The sequence below is a fragment of the Oncorhynchus masou genome, chromosome 15 (assembly GCF_036934945.1).
Source record: "Oncorhynchus masou masou isolate Uvic2021 chromosome 15, UVic_Omas_1.1, whole genome shotgun sequence".
NCBI lineage: Eukaryota > Metazoa > Chordata > Actinopteri > Salmoniformes > Salmonidae > Oncorhynchus > Oncorhynchus masou.
The window spans coordinates 35,268,516-35,283,089 of record NC_088226.1 but is presented as its reverse complement, the minus strand read 5'-3'; the positions used below and the strand labels follow the sequence as shown (position 1 = coordinate 35,283,089).

At 43.3% G+C, this 14,574-nt stretch overlaps 1 protein-coding gene across 3 annotated transcripts in view; it reads right to left on the bottom strand.

The window, feature by feature from the left end:
* LOC135556180 (ribonucleoprotein PTB-binding 2-like) overlaps positions 1 to 11,342 on the bottom strand; it is a 68,549-nt gene extending 57,207 nt beyond the window's left edge. For 2 of the 3 annotated variants that reach the window (XM_064989165.1, XM_064989166.1), the window contains exon 1: positions 11,088 to 11,342. In XM_064989165.1, coding sequence (XP_064845237.1) covers positions 11,088 to 11,336 — 249 coding nt within the window. In that variant the 5' untranslated portion in view covers positions 11,337 to 11,342. The other variant, XM_064989168.1, reaches the window with a different exon arrangement.
* Between the last annotated feature and the right edge of the window lie 3,232 nt (positions 11,343 to 14,574).

Sequence of the window (14,574 nt, the reverse complement as noted above, 5' to 3'; positions counted from 1 at the left end):
TGTCTTTAGGAATATAGTGAAGTAAAAGTAAAACATATAAATAGTAAAGTACTTACTACTTTAAAGTATTTTCACTTAAGTACTTTACACCACTGATGATTACCTAGATAGGGTATGAAAGTCCCGCTACTTTATTGATCATGTCCCACACTGTTTTTGAATGGTTTTCAAGATTATACAGGGCCTTCAGAAAGTATTCAGATCACTTGACATTTCCCACATTCCTGAGCGCTCTGGAGCAGGTTTTCATCAAGAATCTCTGTACTGTGTACTGTATTTCATCTTTTATTTATATATATTTTCTTACCCCGTTTACACCCCAATTTTGTGGTATCCAATTGGTAGTTAGTCTTGTCTCATCGCTGCAACTCCCGTAAGGAGTCGAGAGAGAGAGGTGACGGTCGAGAGCCGTTCGTCCTCTGAAACACAACCCAACCAAGCCGCACTGCTTCTTGACACAATGCCCGCTTAACCCGGAAGCCAGCCGCACCAATATGTCGGAGGAAACACCGTACACCTGGCGACCGTGTCAGCGTGCACTTCGCCACAGGAGATGCTAGTGCGCGATGGGACAAGGACATCCCTGCCGGCCAAGCCCTCCGCAAACCCGGACGACGGTTGGACAATTGTGCGCCGCCCCATGGGTCTCCCGGTCACGAACCCAGAATCTCTAGTGGCACAGCTAGCACTGTGATGCAGTGTCTTAGACCACTGCGCCACTCAGGAGGCCCTGCTCCGTTAATCTTTCCCTCGGTCCTGACTAGTCTCCCAGTACCTGCCGCTGAAAATTATCCCCGCAGCATGATGCTGCCACCACCATGCTTCACCGTAGGGATGGTGCCTGTTTTCCTCCGGACGTGACACTTGGCATTCAGGCCAAAGAGTTCAATCTTGGTTTGATCAGACCAGAGAATCTTGTTTCTCATGGTCTGAGAGTCTTTATGTGCCTTTTGGTGGGCTGTCATTTGCCTTTTCCTGAGGAGAGGCTTCCTTCTGGCCACTCTAACATAAAGGCCTGATCGGTGAAGTGCTGCAGAGATGGTTGTCCTTCTGGAAGGTTCTCCCATCTCCACAGAGGAACTCTAGAGCTCTGTCAGAGTGACCATCAGGTTCTTGGTCACCTCCCTGACCATGACCAAGGCCTTTCTCCCCCTATTGCTCAGTTTGGCCAGCTATAGAAAGAGTCTTGGTGGTTCCAAACATCTTCAAATTAAAAATGATGGAGGCCAGTGTGTTCTTGGGGACCTTCAATAATGAAGGAATGTTTTTATTTTTAATAAATAAGCAAAAATGTCTTAAAACCTGTTTTCACTTTGTCCTTATGGGGTATTGTGTGTAGGTTGCTGAGAAAAAAATGATATTTAATCCATTTTAGAATAAGTGTCAAGGCTCAGATGCAGACTGTTTTGAAATAACTCAAGTTTATTAGGGGGGAGTAGACAAATGACAGGTCAAGGGCAGGCAGAGGTCAGTAGTCCAGAGCAGAGTCCGAAAGGTACAGAACGGCAGGCAGGCTCAGGGTCAGGGAAGGCAGAGGTCAGTAATCCAGGGTGTTGTGACAAGGTACAGAACGGTAGGCAGGCTCAGGGTCAGGGCAGGCAGAGGTCAGTAATCCAGGGTGTTGTGGCAAGGTACAGAACGGCAGGCTCAGGGTCAGGGCAGGCAGAGGTCAGTAATCCAGGGTGTTGTGACAAGGTACAGAACGGTAGGCAGGCTCAGGGTCAGGGCAGGCAGAGGTCAGTAATCCAGGGTGTTGTGACAAGGTACAGAACGGTAGGCAGGCTCAGGGTCAGGGCAGGCAGAGGTCAGTAATCCAGGGTGTTGTGACAAGGTACAGAACGGTAGGCAGGCTCAGGGTCAGGGCATGCAGAGGTCAGTAATCCAGGGTGTTGTGACAAGGTACAGAACGGTAGGCAGGCTCAGGGTCATGGCAGGCAGAGGTCAGTAATCCAGGATGTTGTGACAAGGTACAGAACGGCAGGCTCAGGGTCAGGGCAGGCAGAGATCAGTAATCCAGGGTGTTGTGACAAGGTACAGAACGGCAGGCAGGCTCAGGGTCAGGGCAGGCAGAGGTCAGTAATCCAGGGTGTTGTGATAAGGTACAGAACGGTAGGCAGGGTCAGGGCAAGCAGAGGTCAGTAATCCAGGGTGTTGTGATAAGGTACAGAACGGTAGGCAGGCTCAGGGTCAGGGCAGGCAGAGGTCAGTAATCCAGGGTGTTGTGATAAGGTACAGAACGGTAGGCAGGCTCAGGGTCAGGGCAGACAGAATGTCAAAAAACGGGAAAGCTCGAAAACAGGAACTAGAGACAGAAAGGCGCACGGGACAAAATGTTGGTAGGCTTGACGAAACAAAACGAACTGGCAACAAACAAACAGAACACAGGTAAAAATACACAGGGGATAATGAGGAAGCTGGGTGACACCTGGAAGGGGGTGGCGACAAGCACAAAGACCGGTGAAAGATCAGGGTGTGACAATGAGGCTGTAACGTAACAAAATGAGGAAAAAGTGAAGGGGTCTGAATACTGTCCGAAGGCACTGTATATGTTCAATTCTATTCGTATTTGTGGATAAAATTTCCTTCTACGTGATGCATTTCATGAAGGTTTTCGAAGGCATTGGGTAGAAGTAAGGCATTGGGTAGAAGTAAATGAAACCACAGAAATGATATAATTTTACGTATATTTTAAATTACTGGCTTTTCATGAATTTGATAATATAATCTTGAATGCCATTCAAAAAAACAGTGTGGGACACTATCCAGGAAGTAGGCGGGACTTTCATACAATATTATAATATAGGTATTACTTCCACTGTATGTGGTAAACATGACTGTGCCACGACTGAGTGTGTCCCCATATTCCACTCTGATCTCCTGTTCCCTGTACTGTCCCCGGTGACTTCCTCTATGGGAGTGTCTGACAGGTGGCTCACTACAGCATAGCACAGATCACACACACACACACACACAAAAAAAAAGCTGAAGTCTCCTCCTCATCCCCCTCTTCTCCTCTGCTACTCGTCTATCTGATGACATTTTCATGCAGTGTTACAGTACCCATGGAGCCCAGAGAGAACAAGAACATGCACATGGACACACAATCAGATCTCCCTCTCTCCCTTTCTAACACTCTTCCTCTCTCCATCTATGTCTCACGCTGTCCTCTCCTTTATCCTCTCAGGGGTCACCTCACCTGATCCTCCCCTCCCCCCCCCCCTGTCTCTGTGTGTCCCTGGAGCTCAGGACTCAGGTGGGGGCACAGCGGCACGCTGCCGCCTCAGCAACACACCACACAGCAGCACGGCAGAGGCTCGTCACATATCATGGCACCAGCAAAACCGCCACACTGACTGGGATATACAGAGAGCTGCCACCAGCAAAGCCTCCTCACAGATAAAAGCTAACCCAGCCAGAGGTTACAATGGGCTTCCAAGGGCAAAGCTATAATGATATGTTAGTACCTTACTAATATTTTTAAGTGCATTGCCGCTACAACTCATAACAGCCACTTCTAATTTCCATAAGATATTAGATAACAGAATGACATGATTTGTGCTCCATAAGAAAATGACTTTTTCGAAATATGCAGCTTTAGTACCATACGCAATTCCATTCCTTAACAGCTCAAACTGCTCTGTGAATGATTGGAAATACAGGTTTCTGAAGGTTGACAGGTTTACAAAGTCAATCAATCAATCAGTAATAATGCCTATTATTATTTGACCCTGCTGGTCATTTATGAACATTTGAACATCTTGGCCATGTTCTGTTATAATCGCCACCCGGCACAGCCAGAAGAGGACTGGCCATCTCTCATAGCCTGGTTCCTCTCTAGGTTTCTTCCTAGGTTCCGGCCTTTCTAGGGAGTTTTTCCTAGCCACCGTGCTTCTACACCTGCATTGCTTGCTGTTTAGGGGTTTTAGGCCGGGTTTCTGTACAGCACTTTGAGACATCAGCTGATGTAAGAAGGGCTTTATAAATACATGTGATTTGATTCAAACGCTTTATTATGAAGCCCTTTTTTTTCTAACATCGGCAGTTCTCACAACATGCTATACCAACCCCCCAGCCTAACACCCCAAAGAGCAAGCAGCGCAGGTGCAGAAGCACAAAGTCTAAGAACACCTGTGGGGAAATAGATGGTAACATGTCACGTGGTGTGCCCCAGGTGTTTCAGTCAGAATGCACAAGAACTATGGTGGTTTTAAGTGTCAGTCCAAGCTTCCAGAAAAATATAAGCTTGAAAAGGAGAATGAACACAGAATTGGACTACAATGATATGCTCCCACCAGGGAGTGAGTTGCAATAACAGCTTCTGAGTCAGTGCCTGAGACAAACAGGCAAAGAGATCGCATGACAGACAGAGAGATGGGCTCTGGTAAACAGGCAGCAGCAGGAAGCAGACAGCAGGTAGGGAGGCTGTTCCTTCTTGCTCCGCTCTCTCCGCCACCGGCTCCACTATATTGGCTAGCAGTAGGCCAGAAGCAGGCAGTAGGCAGCACAGGCAGCAAACTCTGTCTCTCTCTCCACTTCACTCTCTCCTCCCCCTCCACTCTCGATCTCTCCCTCCCTCCACTTCACTCTCCTCTGTCTCTCCCCCTCCACACGGTCTCTCTCTCCCTCCATTTCACTCTCCTCTCCCTCCACTTCCCTCTCTCATTCTCTCCCTCCACTTCATTCCCTCTCCTCTCGGTCTAACTCTCTCCACTTCACTCTCCTCTCTCTCCACTCCCCTCTCTCGGTCTCTCTCTCCCTCCACTTACTCTCTCTCTCTCCACAGGCTCTGTCCCTGCTCTGTTTATTGCAGGGGTAATCAGTCAGGTAATACGAGACTGTATATTCACTGTCAACAGTGTTTAGGTTTGACTTTCTTCAGGGGAGAGCAGAGTGTTGAACAGAGAGGGAGATTAGGACATGGAGGTGAGAAATAGTACTACATAGATATGCTGTTGTGAACGCAACACAAAATGTTCACATTTCAGTGGAATTGCTGTATACAGTATGAAATGTCATAGGCTGCTGTGAACGCAACATGTTCCACTTTAAGTTGCCAAGAGTCCTTTCCTCTCAATGCTTCTCAAGTCAATTATCCTGGAACAGCTCTGATAATAACAGTGTAATAATCTGTGAGTGTGTGATAAACGAGGGACTGTAACTGTGAATAGAGACTGTGCTCCACAGTGTGTAACCAGGCATCATGCTGCTCTAATGACCACCCCTCCGCAGGCAGCTAGCTCTACACCAGTCAGCCAGGCAGATAGCTCCTCCACCCAGGCTCAGAGTCAGGCAGTCGGGCAGGCTGCACCACTCAGCTGTCTTGTCAGCTATTACAGTCCCCTTGGGGCTACTCAGGGAGGGGGGGATACCATTATATCAATACTAATAATAATCTATTCAACCCTTGATAAAAGCTGAGCACAAAGACTGTATAAAATAAATAATACAAATAGCAAGTTATTGTATGATCCCAAAAATGTGAAAATGATATTATTTTATACTAATACAATTGCTAAGAAAAGAGATTGTTTAATAACAAGTTGTTTTTTTTAAATATCAGAAGATTCATGTCAAAATGATTGCCACACCTAAAGATTATTGTAAATAAAATACAATAAAATCTGCATTAACATTCAACTTTAAGTTAATCTCATTTTAAGGAACCGTATTGCGGCCTTCTATGGCTTCCTGTTTCACTAGGGTATAAAAACGAGGTAACACCCATTTAAAATCTGTTTGTCATCCATCACCATTGGGAAAGGCAAAGAACTCACAAATTAAGAGAGACAAATGGTTGTTCACTTTCATAAATCAGGCAACGGGTTTAAAAAAATCTAAAGAAAAAACAAATATATAATTTACCACTATTAGGGCAACCATTAAGAAGTTTAAAACCACTGGAACAGTGGTAAATGTGCCTGGTACAGGACCCAAGAGTATCTTGTCCCCACGCAAAGTGGGGAAGATGGTTCGGGAGACAAGAAATGTCCAAAAGCCACAGAACTTAGTTGTATCTTAGGGTAACCAAGTTGCCAAATCTACAATTTGACACCACATCCATGCCAATAGGCTATTTGGAAGGGTTGCCATGAAAAAGCCTTTATTGAGAGCAACCAAAAACCAACCGGGTGCTATGGTCAGATAAGAACAAAATAGAGCTCTTTGGCCATGTACATCAGTGATGGGTTTGGCCTCGAAAGAAGAACGCATATGCAGAAAATAACCTCATACCTACTGTAAAATATGGTGGTGATTCTTTGATGTTATGGGGCTGTTGTGCTTCCACTGTTCCTGGGGCCCTTAAAGTCAACGGCATCATGAATTCTACCAAGTATAAGGACATTTTAGCCAAAAAATAAATACAAATCTGCCTCTGTCAGGAGGCTTTAACTTGGCCACAAGTGGATCTTCCAGCAAGGCAATGACCCCAAGCACACATCAGAATCCACAAAGAAATGGTTAACTGACCACAAAAATGTTGCAATGGTCATCTCAGTCTCTGTGGTTTGAAGTCCATAAGTGCAGACCAAAGAATATCAAGAATAAGGAAAGAGTCTGTATGGAAGAATGGCCTAAGATCCCTCCCAATGTGCTCTCCAATCTCATTGTTGCCATTATCCTCGCAAAGGAAGGGTGCACAAAGTATTGACAATTGGGGTGCCAATAATTTTGACACCAAGATCTTTTGGAGATATTTTTATTTCGAAAATATTTTTCTCCGGGCAATTGTATTACTATAAAATTATATTGTTTTTGAGCATACAATATAGCTCAGTATTTGTATTATATTTTTTTATGCAGTCTTTATCAAGGGGGCCAAACACTTCTGTATGCAGCCTTCTGTATTTGTGTGTTTTTTTTGTGTGTGCAAAGGTGGCAATGAAGGGTACGTCCTGTTCTACGAGGAGCAGATTTTAGAACTGTTGTCTGCTATTAACACACGCATCCGTACCATCCAGGAGAGGGGTGGGCAGAGAGAGGGTGACATACACACACCGGCCGCCTGAGTCTCACCTGTTCCAGAGAGGCTCTAAATAATTAAACAGCTTAACTGATAGCAGGAGGTGAGCCGGTAGTTTGATGCCTCATCCTCCCCCCTTCAGTCAAACCTCCACCCATGCCTCACCCCTGACGCTCCACCTTCCGCTGTCATATTTTTCTATTTAACCTTATTTATCCAGGTTAGTCTCACTGAGACAAAATCTATTTTCCAAGAGAGACCTGGTTAATGGACACGGAAAACCCGCTATTTCCTCCACACCCATTAACATCCATCTCCTCTCTCTCAACCGGGTTCCTCCCTACCTCCACACCACTCGCCTCCTCCCTCCCGTTGACCTGAGGAGTGTCGGCATAGTTATATGTCTGGCACCATCCGCCCTGGACAAGGATGCCGTTCAAAATGAAGCTAGTCGGGCTCACACAACGATCCACACTAAATACTCTGTAATGTCAAAGTGGAAGACAAATGCTAACATTTGTTTAAATTAAAATGTAAAATAAAACACTAATATTGATGTTAGAATCACCTTTGGCAGTGATTAGCTTGGTCTTTCTGGTTAAGTCTCGAAGAGCAATATTTGCCCATCGTTCTTTAAAAGATTCTTCATGTGCTGTCAAGTTGGTTGTTGATCATTGCTAGACAGCCATTTTCGCATCTTGCCATGGATTTTCAAGAAGATTTACGTCAAAACTGTAACTAGGCCACTCAGTAACATTTAATGTCATCTTGGTAAGTAACTTCAGTGTATAATTGGCCTTGCATTTTAGGTTATTGTCCCAGTGTCTGTTGGAAAGCAGACTGGGCCAAGTTTTAATCTATGACTTTGCCTGTGCTTATCCTAAAAAACTCCCTTGTCCTTGCCGATGACAAGCATACCCATTACATGATGCAGCCACCACCATGCTTGAAAATATGAAGAGTGGTACTCAGTGATGTGTTGGATTTGCCCCAACCATTATGTGTTGTATTCAGGACAAAAAGTTAATTTCTTTACCACATTCTTTTTCAGTTTTACTTTCGTGCCTTATTGCAAACAAGATGCATGTTTTGGAATATTTTTATTCTGTACAAGCTTCCTTCTTTTCACTCTATCATTTAGATTAGTATTGTGGAGTAACTACAATGTTGTTGATCCATCCTCAGTTTCTCCTTTCACAGCCATTTCACTCGGTAACTGGTTTAAAAATCACCATTTGCCTCATGGTGAAATCTCTGAGCAGTTTCCTTTATCTCCGTCAACTGACTTATGAAGAATGCCTGTATCTTTGTAGTGGTTTGGTGCATTGATACACCATCCAAAGTGTAATTAATAACTTCACCATGCTCAAAGGGATATTCAATATGTGTACCCATCTACCAATAGGTTCCCTTGCAAGGCATTGGAAGACCTCCCTGGTTTTCGTCGTTGAATCTGTGCTTGGAATTCACTGTTCGACTGAGGCACCTTACAATTAATTGTATGTGCGGGGTACAGAGATGGGGAAGTCATTCAAGTCTACAAAATCATGTTAAACAATATTATTACACACAGAGTTCGTCCATGTAACTTAGTATGACTTGTTAAAAAAATGTTTTACTCCTGAACATATTTAGGCTTGTCATAACAAAGGGGGTAAATACTTATCCTCTTTAAGTCATTTCAGCTTTTAATTTTTTATTAATTAGTAAAAATGTCTAAAAACATAATTCCACTGACATTATGGGGAATTGTGTGTAGATCTGTGACACAAAATCTAAATGTAATCCATTTTAAATTCAGGATGTAACACAACAAAATGTGGATAAAGTCAAGGGGTGTGAATACATTCTGAAGGCACTGTGCACACAAAGGCACACACACACCAGGTCTGCAAATACTATGGGAGACAGGAGAAGTGAGCAGACTGGCTTTCCTCCCTCATTTCCTCACTACCTTCTCATCAAATAGTGCTCAAGGACCCCTGATCTGTTGGCTTCTGAGTTGAGTTGACACTACACTTAAAAATGCTGGGTTAAAAACACACCCAATTTGGGTTATTTGGTAACCCAGCGGTGGGTAAATATTGGACAGAACACACGCTTGGTTATTTTACCCAGCCAGCTGGGTCGCATGAATAACCCAACAAATTGGGTGTTAGGATTGCCCAAGAATGGGTTAATTTAACCAACAGTTATATTTTTTTTTCACTCTCATGCTGGGTTGACCTAGCAGCTGGGTCTTAATGTAATACTTGGGTTATTTTCAGGAGGCGTGGCTTATTAGGGGCAGGCCTTTCAGCTCGATCTTATTGGCCACCGGTGAGAGTAAATGCCATTCCTGTTCATCATGTTAAATTTACAAACTGCAGATTGACATTTTCTTTATTTTCTTTTTTCATTTGACACATTGTTCTATAATATTAACATTATTTATCACATATTATAATATGGTATACCACCTTATTGTATCCCAACAATGGGATTTAAATAGGATTTTAGGGTACTCATGCACTTCTGTAAGCCTCAAGGAAGCTACAAAAATGTAAATGTTCCACTTTAACATGTGATAACTATACAACAGAAGAACAGGAATGACATTTAATCTCATGGGTGGGTAAAAATAACTATCTGAAAGCCACACCCCTACTACACTATGGCTCCGGTCTTCTGATCAGACACGCTGGGTCATATCTCAATAACCCAGCACCAATAACCCAGCACCAATAACCCAGCACCAATAACCCAGCAGTTTTTAAAGAAAACAACTCAGCTAAGTGACCCAACGGCTGCAACCCAGCCTTTTGTAGAGAGTAATAATGTGGAAACCACATCTTTCTCTCTCTATCTCTTCACCTCACCTGCTTGGCTCTCTATGCGTGTCTCTGGCTTTATCGTGTTTCTCATACTGTTTCATTGGCTCCTCCAGCAGCTCTGGGCTCTGTATGTGTTGGTTCTTCCTGGTTGTCTCCATGCCCTGGCACCCTGCCTGCCTTTGGCTGGGAAATGTTAGCTAGCTGCTACAGTCTGGAGGAAGTCACAATCAGCCTCTAGTTGATTACGTATACATCAAGACTATACAGTATGACTGAATGGAACAGTATTATAGCCTACCCACCATAATACAAGCAGTTACAGAAATGGGATATTACATTGGGATTTCTCAAGTTCATACACAAATTCCAATCCTGATTTGATCAATATATATAGGCCTATAGGTTTGTGCAGAATTGAAGTGTATTGTTAGAACAGGGCTATTAGTAGGCTATAGCCTAAACATTATGGACTGTGCAGAGAATGAATACCAACACATTTTCCCACCTGCTGAATTCAAATAAGCCTATTGTCCTAGTATAAAAACACTTCGTTTTAAATGTTTATAATATCTTAATAAAATATAAGCGTTCAATCATTTTCAAACCAATGTTTGATGTGCAAATACAAATGTCCGTTGAACGTCGTAGTATTTCTCTACCTAGAGAATGCCACATTGTAGCGATTTGATTGTCATTTCGCAACATCAAAAACGACTCACGCATATCGCAAATAAATAGGCTCACATCAAGTCTGTCAGCGCAGTTAGGCTGGATTTAAAAAATGCAAACCATTTCATACTGTCTTCACTTCTACGTGTTAAATTGCAGCCTAAACTACGACAGGAGTTATCGCTAGTGGCAAATACGTGGGTACATCGGTCACATTGTAGAAATGATGAACAAACTTGAGGCAAAGGTGGTCTGTTTGATATAATTCCTCGCTGCCATATTAACCACAAAAAAATAACTCGCATGGAGCGCGGCCGTCTTTAAATGCCGTTCAGAATTGACATGGTATATATTTTCTTGGAATAAGCCTGCTAAAAAAAATGCTACCGTTTATATATGAATATTCTCATTCCTGATCGCATAGCCTGGACTCGCAGCAAAATTAACGGTTCTCTTAAACCGCTAAAGTTTATTATGTTCGTTTTTCTGCAAATAAATTACAACTAAGTATAGCAAAGTATTGCGTAAGAGCACGCCCGAACTTATTATTATTATTATTTTTAACTTTGAGAGAAACGCAAAACATTAACATAGCCAACAACAAGCCAACTTCACTCCATCTGTCAAAATAGAGAATAGCGCACCTGGTTGGTCGTATCTTGTGGCAGGTTTTTAATGAGGATTTTCCTCCTGTTGCTCAACTCATGGCGAGTTTTCTCCAGCCTCTTTTCAATCTCCTCCGGTTCCAAATCGGGTAAGTCTCGGAGACTGGTCCCCTCGGAAACTGCGTCCTCATCCTGGCGGGTCTCCGGGCTGTCAGAATCCAGGAAAGGTGCGTTTGCATGGTTTAAAGAGTGAACGCTCGGCGGCTGGATGGAGGAAGCTGCCGCCATCTTGAGTAGCTGTGAAAGAAAGTGAATGGAGGCAGCGGTAGGTGCGCTATGAAAACCGTGGGGAATATTTTATCGCCATCCTGTGGTGGACTATACCCTATGGCTAATTAACTACACGCTATCTGTCAATAAACACATCATAGAGAGGCTATAGCAATACAGAGAAGGGGAAACGAATCTACAGGTTGCGTAATTCGTTTTATGATCAAGCATAATACATGCATATACTCTTTCAAATAAATATTGCTCAAATATATACTGAACAAAAATATACAGTCAACATGCGACAATTTCAATGATTTTACAGAGTTACAGTTCATATATGGAAATCAGTCCATTTAAATAAATGAATTAAGGCCCTAATCTATGGATATCACATGACTGGGCAGGGGCGCAGCCATGGGTTGGCTTGGGAGGGCATAGGCCCACCCACTTGGGACGGGTTGGACCAACTGCCAAATTATCTAAAACGACGTTGAGGCGGCCTATGCTAGAGAAATGAACATTCAATTATCTGACAACAGCTCTGGTGGACATTCCTGCAGTGAGAATGCCAATTGCCCTCTTCCCTCAACTTGAGATATTTGTGGCATTGTGTTCATTACAAGGTGCATCTGTGTAATGATCATGCTGTTTAATCAGCTTCTTGATACCTGTGAGGTGGATGGATTATCTTGGCAAAGTAGAAATACTCACGAACAGGGATGTGAACAAATGTTTGCACACAATTGGAGAGAAATCAGCTTTTTGTGTGCATATGGAAAAATTTGGGGATCTTTTATTTCAGCTCATGGAACATGGGACCAAACACTTTACATGTTGCATTTATATTTTTGCCCGGTATACATTGCAATGTAGGATAAAAGCCCCAGGCAATACTTTATTTAGCCTATAAATAAGAAATAAATAAGCCTAAAATTAAACCAGGACGAGGAAAATGGAATACCATGTCCCCCTGCTGTACAGATTATAAACATGAATGGCCAGGACCTTTCTCTCAGTCAGCCAAAGTCAGTCAATCCTTTTCCTGTGGGTGGAGACTGTGACTGAGTCAGACTGAGCAGTAAATGGCAGCTTTCCCTCAGGACCCTCACAATGTCCATGTATGTGTGTGTCAGTGTGCGCCTCAGATCAGAATTTACACATTGCAACCCACTTAGGAAATATTCACAGCACAATGATGTTTCTAAAAAGGGATGAAAGAAAAACAATCATCCAAAATAGATATGATGCGTGAGATTTTTGGCAGCTATATATGTAGGGCTATACGCACTGTCACAATTAAGGGATGGAAAAATCCTGCACGTAACTGGTAAATTAAATGACAGGCTTTAGACTGAAGCGGAACTATACCTCATTTATGCATAAATACAGTAAATCAAACTAACCCACCTAATGTCTGACGGGAGGGTGAGTGGAATAAAAGGCCTATTCCAGGGATACAGGCTATTTACTTGTACATAGCCCATCTATAATTTAGCCCAAACAACTACCTCTCCCCCTACTGCATTTATTTATTTATTTTGCTCCTTTGCACCCCATTAATTCTCTCTCTACTTTGAACGTTCTTCCACTGCAAATCTACCATTCCAGTGTTTTACTTGCTATACTGTATTTACTTCGCCACCATGGCCTTTTTTTTTTTGCCTTTACCTCCCATCATTTGCTCACATTGTATATAGACATATTTTTCTACTGTATTATTGACTGTTTTACTCCATGTGTAACTCTGTTGTTGTATGTGTCAAACTGCTTTGCTTTATCTTGGCCAGGTCGCAATTGTAAATGAGAACTTGTTCTCAACTTGCCTACCTGGTTAAATAAAGGTGAAATAAATAAATAAATAAGAGGGCTTAAATGAGAGCATTCTCAAAACTGTACTGTGTGTGTGCCTACCTGCAGAATGACGTCTCAATATATTGACAAATTGGAAGACGTGAATCGTTGAGAACAGTGTTTTCTCTGAAATGATGGTCGGTGATGCTTGTCAGTAACAAGATAATGGACAGCCATGATTCATTCAAAGCAGTGATAAACAACAGAAACTCCCCTCAAGAGAACAATTAATTCATCTATTTTTCTTTCTCTCTCTCATTTAGACATGCACACACACACACACACACACACACACAATATCTCCCCTAATCCTAAACTCATCAAAGTCTGTCCCTGTGTCCACCAATGCGAATCAGAGATTCTTTGTACATGTAAAAGGCAACACAGGAAACCCGACTCCATAGGTAAAATGATAGAAATGGGGATGCTGTGTTGAACTGCTATGAGAATGATTCACAGCTCCACCGAGTGGGAGTATGAGAAGACATGAGGAAATGTCAGTGCTTGTTGGGACCTGTGAGTGGGTGTCAGCGAGTGACTGAGCAGGCAAAGCGGGTACCTGGGAGGCATGTATAAGTGATGTAGGCGGACAGAACCTTGAACCCTGAAGGGTTGTGAGCGAGGAGCTGTGTGTGTGTGTGTGTGTGTGTGTCGAGTGTGTGGGAGTGGAAGGGGAACGGTTATCTCAATTTTCGATCCAGAAGAAGAAAAATACTTATTTGTAGACCTATCCATTTCATCCATTTACATGCGCTTCGGAGATTCCTTGCTTTTAATCCACGACACTGGATGGTTGTCCTCACCATACGTTTGCACATATCTGGGCTTGAAGGACAGAAAATCACGGATTCCAACAAGATCACGGAATGGATTATGCATGAGCAGGACCACAGTCCGCTCTCATCTACTCAGCGCCCTTCAACACAACTTTCCCCGTGTCCCCTGACATTACAATTAGTAATGGTATCAGCCTCAACCGCTTTTCCTGAACCACATAGATGAATAGAAGGAGCAGGAAGCAAATAAGTATAGGCCGACTTCAGAATATTGTGGCCCATTTGATCATGTGTACAATATGCTTACTCCCAAGTTGGCTGGGAACGCCTTGGGTGCACCCAGAATGGAATAATGGCCCCGAGGAAAGTAGGAGAACAGTGAGAGGGGGAGAAAGATTGAGACAGAGTGGAGCTCCTCTCTCCTCCCTGATGGCCCTGGCCCAGCCTTAAGCACTGCAGAACTATAGCTGGTCCACTTCCCGGTCCTGCTACCCACGGTCATTAAGGGGAAAAAAACATTCAGCATGTCCTTCTCTGCATCGGAAGGAGAAACTTTGTTTAGAAATATGGAGAGACCTGGTTAAATAGAGGACAGACTGGATGGCACTTGAGTATTCGCCCATTAT